The following is a 9,885-nucleotide window of genomic DNA, read 5'->3' on the forward strand; positions in this document are numbered from 1 at the left end:
TTTTAGCACCCTTTTCGTATACAGTGGGACCACTATTAAGCGGCCACCCTGGGGACTTTGAAAACTGGCCGGTTAATAGTGGTTGGCCATTGAATATAGGTATCGAATACAGCACTTTACTGACAAAAAAATAATTCGGGACTTTCGAAAGTGGCCGCTTAATGGAGGGTGGCCGCTTAATAGGTGGCCGCTTTATAATAGAGGTCCGACTGTATTTCTGTTTACACGCTAGATTTTTTCATTCGTTTAAGGCTATAGACTGATAGCCGAAAGCTTACGTTTTTAAAATTTCAACCAGAGAGCGATTTTTAACCTAATAAGGTAACAGGAAAAGTGAAAAGGAAAGACGAGAACAAAGCAATAAATTCCACATATCTATTTATCTTTAGATTGGTAAACGTTAACACAAGGATTGTACACGGCCAGAGCCCTTCCAACATAAATTGCAGCAGCATTGTTGTCAAAGCAAGGTTTCATAACCAGTCCCTCAATTATCTGTGGTTTTTCGTTTCGAGTTTCCCTCGGAAATGGTTTACCAAGCAAACTGAAAATAGAGCCCGACCGCAGGTACTACAATGGCATTCTTCTACAACTCTTTACGATTGCTTAGCAATGAGATAGAATTGTTGATCTTTATGGAAATCAGCGGCAAAATGATTTTCAAAATCAACATCTTGAATCTTTATGGAGCAAAACACCAAGTAATCATAATTCTTCAAGTGAAAGCGGCCAAAATTTCATCTCGTCGACTGAGGAAAGTTTAAGACGGAATTAATGACTATTTCACTGTTCCCTTGGCGCCGAGTAAAATCTCTGTTATGGCTGACAGCAATTGTAGTTTTACTACAATTGTGTATCTTTGTGGCCGACCAAGTTTGGGTGAAGGAAGCCTTCGTCGAAGACTGCTATACACTAAAGTTTCCCACAGGTACGGCAAAAATATTCATTCGCTAGTTCGGCATTTTTAGTCGGCCTTTGAAACCGTGCGTTTGAAATTACGACAGTCAAATAATTGGTTAATCAACTAACGAGTAAAATCCTTTTTAAATTGACATTCATTTGTCGCGGGTTAAAATATTAATAATCTTCCGGATTCAAAATGAGGGCAGTTTTCTAAAAGAACTTGATTATTTTAGCTAGCATGCAATAGCGGTCAAGAGTCAACCAAAAACGACTAATCCATAATCCATTTATTGATAAAAATTCACTTTGCGGTAACCTTTACAATGTAAATTCAAAAGACCTGTTTCTACTCCAAAATTGAGGCCGCTTTGGTGAGTAAAATTGACTGCTATTTTGAGGGCTAAGTTAACCCTGATCTTAGATTTAGATAGTTCCAAAATTGTAGCCAAAACGGCAAAGGGTTGAATCAGCCCTTATATTAGGTAACCGGGACTAAATTGACACTTTGAGCCGGCTAAAACATCTTTTGAATTTACGATGTGGCAATCAAAGTTATCGGGGGCGCCAAGTTGCCACCGTGCGACGTCCTCTGACATGATGGTCAATCAATCAATGTTTATTTGCCCCATTCAATGTTTTCTTAAAGCAGTATCATGGTGTGTTGTAAGTTAAACCGAAAAGCTAGCCAGTATACAGTGTATACTAGGTCCCTGTTGTTCAAAGAGTGGATAACTTTACCCAGCGGATAAATTGCTATCCGGCGAATAAAATTCACCCCAACTAATACATTTTATCTGCTGGATAAAGTTTTCCACTCTTTGAACGTCAACTGGGGGCCAGTAATAGTACTACTTAAATAAACAGAAAACACTCAAGAAGCTATTCAGAAAAATAAATTAATGTAAACGAAAAACAATATTCCTGAATATTGTTTCTTTCCTATAGTGCTCCTTTTTTTTCTTCGACTCCCACGATAAGAACTGGCGAGAACTTCGAAATAGAAGTATCTGGCGGTTTCAAGATGGAGTGACTGAAGTTGAATTTATATAGTTCATTATTTAGGTTTATTTTATTCTTTTATTGAGAAATGATTCACGCAAGTTGTTTAAAAGACCACACCAATTGTTCTAAAATTCAATGAATTCGCGTTGCCGCGGTCTATTCTGTGTTTTAAATGAAGCTCTGCTCTTCGGTTTCTATTATAATTATTTCGCCTTCGATGCATACACGAAAAGCATCCAATGAAGAACTGTTTAATAGTTAATTGTACCTTGTAGAATGACACTTCTTTTTCAAAAGTTTTATATGACGCTTGTCCTCATTTTTCAAGGAACGCGTAGATCATGCTGAACTCCCTAACTCGTTTTTTGGATGAAAACTGTTATCTCACGTTGCTAGAGATCTCAAAATAGCACGTGTGGCGTGGACTGTTTAACCTGCTATCAGGCCGAATTTTTGGGAGCTGTCTTATCTCCTCTTAGGAAAGTGGACAAAACTACTATACTCGAACAGGACCCACCAAACCACAAAATAGGTGGTGGTCTCTGCCTGCATTCCCGCCTCCCCCTCCCCCCCCCCCCAGCCCCTCCTTCTCGTCTTTCTCAACCTCAAAAGATGGTGTCTTTCAAGTGCACAGCCACCCCTCTATCCAGCAGTAAAAAATTATAATGATGAGACTCAAACGTCTCTTTTCTTGTTTATCTAGTAACTGCTGACTCTTGCTAGCTGAATATTTCTGTGTGAACTCAAATTGTAAAGCCAATAAATTTAAATGTTATCGGTTATGTTCATGAGATGGCTGGTGCCTTCGAGACAAGGTGGGTTCTCTTCGAACAAACTTGTATGACCAGATCCCTTGTTTGGTCGCTCGCTGCCGGCTATTTTTCCTGTCGCGTTTCTCTCGGAAATTGTTTACCAAACAAAAAGGGAAAAACGAAACCTGATCGCAAGTTACTTGGAGATCGGCAACATGGCATGAACATAAAATAATTTTCCGTATTTCACCTAGTCTGCGTAGCCGCCGGTTTCGTTGCATAGGGTTTGGTATATCTCGCGGTGGAGCCGCGAAAACGAGCCGGCAAAACCGCGACCGGACGAAAACGCGCGAGAGGATTGGGGACGAGGCCTCACTCTTTCGCGGCTTCGCAACTTGTTTTCGCCCTCACCGCAGGCCACCTGGTCTCCCTCGAAGCCGTTTTTAGCGTTGCGTGATGACACTAAAAACGGCTGCGAGGGAGACTACAGACCACCAAACCCTAACGAAACCCCTAGCTACACAAGGTATATTTCATCTCCACTGTTAACGTTTATTCATTTCGTTTCCTTAGATAGCGGTGCACAAGACATTGATAACAAACCGCTCATTGCTCTCCCTCAAGGACTCAAACTTATAACCTCGAGCGAGAGAAAAAATGCCACTTTAAGGATTACCTCAGAAAGAGACCGCCCGTCAGACGAGACTGAAGATAACACAACAGTAAAGCCGGAAACATTGAATAAAGCTGCGTTGAGTTCTACAATAACGACTGCTTCAACTGAAAGTAAAACTTTAAACGCGATAGATGCTAACATCACACCAACCTTCTTGACGAAAAAGGGTTTAAGCAGCGATGGGTCAGCGGCGGAATACAACTGCAAGCAGCTCAGAAATAGGCCTATGGTGAGTAAACTTCATTTTGTACACGCTTACATATAATTAGAGTTTTACAATAACGGTTAAAATTCCCGCACTCCAATTGGCTATTGTCTATAAGAGTTAATACAAATGACTGAATGCTACGTGCGCAGTGATTGGTCGTTGCCCATGATCTATTAGAGTACAGGCACACGGATGACGTCACGGAAAAATTGTTTTCCTTGTTTTGTCCAACATGGCGCGCGGTTTTGAAAATGTTTGCGAGATTATTTCGAATTGAGCAAGTGAAGGCCTCGAGAGAAGTTTAGCAGGAGCTGTTTACAAACAAGAAAAAGAAGAAACCAAGGCGAAAGTGTTTTTGTCGATTTGAAAATGCCTAAACTGGAACAAATCTTCAAAACAGCTGTTATCGCTACGAAAAGGCTCACAGTTTTGAAAACATTTACTCGATTTTGACGTTATCTGTGATCTATTACTGAACAGACGCACGGCAACTTGGAATCTATCTGTAAACAGACAATAAAAATGACGTCAGATGTAACGCGCGCGCTTTCTCAATGGAAAATAAATGAATGGCGCTCGTACGTTTTCCATGTTATTGTAAAAAAAAAAAAAAAAAAAACAAATCCACGGCAGTTTTCTATGGTCTATACTGTTATAGACCATAAAATGACTCCATAAAATGTCCAAAACTTGGCAATGAAACACTCACTCACCTGCTGCTCGTGGTTCCACTTCCACCTTTTGAACATTTTTTGACGTCATTTTATGAACTCCATTATGAAAGCGAAGCTAAGTGCAAAGCTTTTCATATGATAATTAGTTTTGTTTGCATATGAATGAAAACTAATTTTCATAATAAAAACTTTACACTTAGCCTCATTTTCATAATGAGGTTCAAAGCAACTCAGAAATGCCCTGCTCTATTCAGGCCGTAATTGCCATGGCTGTGTAACCTGTGATTGTATTTTTTAGCTGAATGGCTCCCTTAATATGCATGAGTGGCATGGCTGGTGTGGACATACAGTTGATGATTTCAGAAGAGAACCTCTTTTCCCATTTAAACCTCACGTAAGTAGCTGTTTTGTACCCTATACTCTTGTGATTCGTGCAACACGTTTTTAACTCATTACACGGCAGAACTGCAATTGCGCTGAGGATACAGTACTGGGCCCGGGTTGTTCGAAAGCCGATTAACGTTAATCCACGATTAAAAGTTAACCTAGGTTTCTACTTGCTCGTTAAAATTGTTTTTAAACTCTAATGTTAAGCTAGTGGCAAAGAATAGTCAACGTCAAAACTGAGGGACAAAAATCTTTTTAAAAAATCTTTATTTAGTGTGAATTAAGCTCGAACTAAAGTTGTTGTTAATCCAGGATTAGCTTAATCGGGCTTTGAACAACTGGGCCCTGGACAACGAATAAAAGAAATACAGAACGTCTTGGAGCTTGTAATAATACTCCCAAATAAAAATGAAATTACATTGTTTCCATCTTCGTCGTCGCTGCCTACTAAAAAATGATATGCCATTGAACTACCTGCAGGGAATTCCAACAAAATACTTAAGTTAATTAAGTGCGTTTGACTTGCATCCCATCAGCAGTTGACTACTCGTTGTAGAGTTACGGATAAGTTACACCCTGTGGGCTTCTTATATATAGACCGGCATTCCTTAAAGTTATTGTCCTTAATTTCTTGGCAGGTGAACGGTCGTCTTGGAAGGTTTGCAACAAATTTAACAGAGAGAAGAAACAGCGGAAGACGGTTATTCGGTTACGTTCACCCTCCGATTACAGGTATTAGACTAAAATGCAAAAAAAAAATGGATAATTCTTGCTACTAGAGAACTTAAGCAACCACAAAAGTGAAGGCAACGGAAACGTCACTTGAAAATAAAACTTCATTTTATTTGTGCTACTTCGCGATTATTTCAACTCATTCACCTTGTACAAAAACAGCGAACTACCCAGGAACCAAATTGGTAGGCGTGGCTTTCCAGGGAATGAAAAATTTACCGTCGTGAGCTCACATTCTCCATAAAACTTTGGATATGGTCATTTCGCGTCAGTTTTTGTTTTGCAGAAGACGCAAAAAAATGTACCAGAATTTAAAACACACGTGCAGAGCGTTTGTTTTCCCTTATTAAACAATATCAGTATTGTTTTGCGCCGTTCTCGTTGTTGTCGCCGTCGCCGTTGCTTAAGTTCCCATTTATGGTCGGAACACTAAAAATCCACTCGGCTCGAACACTACGAGATCAGAAAAAAAAACGCGCCCCTTTCTCCTCTTTCTTTGCGTGTTTATTTTTCAGGTGATTACATATTTGCCATAAGTTCCGCAGATGGCTCGGAGTTGTGGCTTAGTACAGATGACGACCCACAGAATTCCAAGAAGATCGCATATCTCGGAGATGTAAGACGTTTTAGAACCGTTGAAATTGCTAAATACGATACGTTTTCCAAAACCATTCAAACCTAATTGAATTCAAGTTCAAGTTTATTTTTGCCCCTATAAATTAAATTTGATGATGAAAACTACGGGTAGAATCATATTTAACACGACGTTTCGGTGTCCTCATGACACCATCATCAGGTCAAAATATAATATTGACCTGATGATGGTGTCATGAGGACACCGAAACGTTGTCTTAAATATGATTCTACCCCTAATTTTCATAATCAAATCGATAGTATTATCAAGCCTGATAAAAATTAAATTAAACGTAGAAATAAAATGGCATTAATATTTTGCTCTCCTTTTAATCAGCCTGGTAATCAATACGCCGCTGCTACTCGTTTCGCTGAGTTCGTTTCGAAAAAGTCGCAAATCTCCGAGAAAATCAGGTAAGAACTTAGTTTATGATCTTATTACAAGATCTGCCCCGTCCACAATCTCCTCCCTTCTTTATAAGGGAGTTCGTGAATGATTGCGAACGAGCGCGAAACGGGGACTTATGGGAAAGAGAAAAATAAGAAAAGAGGCTCCTTCCCGTCTTTCCCTGCGCACCCGTGTCAGAGCGCTACAGTTTCGAGCGAGCGACTGGGGACGAGGCAATTACAAGATTACTAGAAGGACTGTATCGAGAAACATGAACAGTCGTAATGTCGATTTTACAGCTGACACCTGTGTTTGTAAAGAATGATAGCATAATAGGATGAATTATCGTCACAGTGATAAATTCTAAAGTTCTTTGTTCATACTACTTATAATAATATTGATGATGATGATGATGATGATAATGATGAAGACAATAATAATAATAGAAGAAGAGGAAGAAGAAGAATATTGAAATTTCTTTAAAATAGCAGAACAGAAGTTAGACATTTTGGGAAAACGACGTCATTTTCAAAGCTAACTACCTATGAATATTTCCGGCATTCATTCGTTTTAAACGCTAAATGCTTACAACAATTCTTCCTTCTTCAGCTTAGAAGCAGCGAACGTTTACTACGTCGAAGTTCTTCAAAAGCAAAAGAAAAACAAGGATCACGCGGAAGTAGCGGTAAATTTTTAATTTAATTTTTTATTATTAAAATGTATTCTGCTTTCCTTCACAAACGGTCAGTTACAAATAAAGGAAAACCGCACACATTGCAGACTTAGTAGCACTTCATTCTCTCCGCGAAGATTGGTGAAGGCAAAAGGACGATAGCATGTGCGAGCTCGCTCACGGCACCATTTTCAAGATGGAAGGCAAACGGCGCCAATTTGAATATCGAGAAGATCTTGGGGAAGAGGTCACGGGGACGTCAACATTCGAGTCCAGAAAGGTCGGCAGTGCGTGCACACTTGCTCCCATCGCAGTTTAGTGTTCGGCGGTAGATTACATTGCATCTGAGTCGTTTGATAAAACAGGCCAAGATCACGCTATATGTTCCAAAATTGTATTCTAAAACTATTGAGAAACTCTCTGTAAGAGGGTTTATTTTACAAAAGGCAATATCATGATTCACTTAGTTGGCGTCAAAACCTGGAATGAGATATATACCAAATGATTAAAAAACTTTATCAAAAATATCCTTCAAGAGAGAATTAAAAGAAACATTATTAGAAGTTTTAAAAACCGAAGATTTGTACATTGAGATTGATGCAATAACTCTAAAACGTAAACACCACAAGATAAAAAATAACTAATTAATGCATAGCGTTTCCTATTACCCTTTTCTACACTTTTCTCACTACAACAATCTTCACTTTTCAAGTTACTTTCTCTTCTTTTTATTTCCCTTTTGTGTCGTAAAAAATACTAATGACATGTATATAATGACATGTATGTAATGTATTTGCAGGTCATTGTAATATGTACCTTATTTTCTCTTAATAAATGTATTGTTGCTGTTGTTGTTGTTGTTAGATTGGTAGGACCGATAGCCCTACTCTCTGATCCATGTCACTACTTATCTTATTCTGCGTTTTTTACTTCATTTTCCACAGTGGCAAATCCCTGGGAGAGACAAGCTTGAAATTATTGAGTCGCAATACATTTCTCAATACATAGGTTGGTAAAACCATATTATTTCCCCCATCCAGATTTTCTTCTTCTTCTTCTTCTTCTTCTTCTTCTTCTTCTTCTTCTTCTTCTTCTTCTTCTTCTTCTTCTTCTTCTTCTTCTTCTTCTTCGTACATGCAGTCGACTGTACCAAAAAAGGTGGCGACTGGTATATTTACCCATAATTCGTAGTATGTGAAATCCCTAAAAAAAAGGCACAAAAAAGTTGTTCAAACTTCAAATCTACATTATAAATAGTTTTGTTAGTACAGAATCGAATTTCGCAAAAGATATGGCTGTGAAAAAAATATTGGCTGTGTTGGGTTCGCAAAGTATTGTGGTAAAATTACAGCCGCCATGCACCATCTTTTTGTACTAAAAGCGTCAGTGTGTTTGAATTAAATTTTCATGCATTTTTTTCCATTGTTGACAGATTATTCAGCTGGACAGGAAGAGATCAAAGCTCGGATGATATGCATCTGCAAAGATCACCCGACTCTACCATTCGCTTACAATGAGGTGATCTTAAAGGCGGCCAAACGTAAAAAAAAAAAAAATAATAATAATAATAATAATAATAATAATAATAATAATAAAAGTTCGTTAAAAGCCACAGATGTTTTTGGTTTCTCTTGGAAATCAACCGGCATCCATACTTTTCCTAAAAAATCTAACCCTTTAGCAAAAAAAATGGCTTTTCTTCTAGGCAAGATAGTACATTGGCGAAATGCAAGGTTAAGTGTTGCCAAAAATCGTATGATTTCAGACTTCGAGTTTTGTCAGTTTATAACGGGTGAAAGGCCGCTGACGTAAACTTTTATAAAATTAAGTCCTGGCTAAGCGATCTAATTTATTTATTTTATAACACTGTTGGTTTAACAATGTAAGAACGTTTTACACCTAGCCTATGCTATATGGCATTTCGCTAAGAATTTTCCTGGATGAATATTGGCGTGTTGATAAATGGCATTTAGCCGCACGAAAGTAACAATGTTATATGACAAATGTTGTTTGTCAGAGTTGGAACTATTGTACAATATTTGTGAGTACTGTTTGTTGGTCCAACAATGTTAGAACGTTAACAAACCCATTTTGTGAATGTCATTTTTTAACTTTAGAAAGTCTAATCTGGGCCGATAGTTTTCGAAATTAAACCCACGACGTATTCTAACAAGTGAGTCCAACGATTTGAACAGTAGCAATTTGAAATCAATATTAACATGTAACATCGCTGATATAACATCATTTGTTGCCGGCACATGCACAGTGTGAGAAGTTGGATTTAAATTATAATTGCCTGAAAAAATAGCTTAACTACTAATAAAAACAACAACAAAAACCAAGAACAACAACTATTTATTTACAGCAACAACAAGTAAATAAGAAAAGACTTCGTGACAGCGTCAGTACAACAGCAAAACATGAACAAATCGTTTATTCTTAAAGACGGTCACTCACGATACATGAAAGTTAGCAAATTTCGAAAGATGACGAGAGCTATGGCAGCCTCGTTCCCAGATTCTCTCCTCTCCACGTCCCAGGGAGCGACATCCTCGTCCCAAGAGCCGCCTGGCCCTCTTAGCCGCCGGAGGCTGGGCACGAGGAAACAGTAGGAGACTAGCCAATCAAATCCAGAGCCTCCTTTCCCTCGTGTGAAGGCCCTGCCGGCTAAGAGGGACAGGAGGCTCTGGGGACGAGAATGAGGGAGCGAGAGAGGGACGTAAAGAAGAGAGAGCCTGGTAACGAGGTTGTAACGCTGGCAAAAGTATATTTACATTGGTTGGAACGTTAACTTCTTTGAATGTTTCCTTAATATATTATCTTGGTATATTTGTTCATTTTCAGTTTATGTCTCATG

The 9,885-nt window shown here is 38.7% G+C and overlaps 1 protein-coding gene across 1 annotated transcript in view; it reads left to right on the forward strand.

Annotated features, from left to right (window-relative positions):
- Positions 1-65: 65 nt before the first annotated feature.
- Positions 66-9,885, forward strand: part of LOC146474261 (beta-1,4-N-acetylgalactosaminyltransferase 3-like) — a 20,887-nt gene continuing 11,067 nt past the window's right edge. Inside the window, exons 1-10 of the mRNA XM_085117563.1 lie at positions 66-928; positions 3,231-3,562; positions 4,514-4,609; positions 5,241-5,334; positions 5,850-5,950; positions 6,305-6,381; positions 6,965-7,040; positions 7,973-8,036; positions 8,461-8,546; positions 9,873-9,885. The exon at positions 9,873-9,885 is cut by the window's right edge and continues 36 nt beyond it. Coding sequence (XP_084973689.1) covers positions 775-928; positions 3,231-3,562; positions 4,514-4,609; positions 5,241-5,334; positions 5,850-5,950; positions 6,305-6,381; positions 6,965-7,040; positions 7,973-8,036; positions 8,461-8,546; positions 9,873-9,885 — 1,093 coding nt within the window. The 5' untranslated portion in view covers positions 66-774. The remainder of the gene's footprint in view (positions 929-3,230; positions 3,563-4,513; positions 4,610-5,240; positions 5,335-5,849; positions 5,951-6,304; positions 6,382-6,964; positions 7,041-7,972; positions 8,037-8,460; positions 8,547-9,872) is intronic.

Source organism: Pavona decussata, unplaced genomic scaffold (assembly GCF_977016875.1).
Source record: "Pavona decussata unplaced genomic scaffold, jaPavDecu1.1 SCAFFOLD_91, whole genome shotgun sequence".
NCBI classification, from domain to species: Eukaryota; Metazoa; Cnidaria; class Anthozoa; order Scleractinia; family Agariciidae; genus Pavona; species Pavona decussata.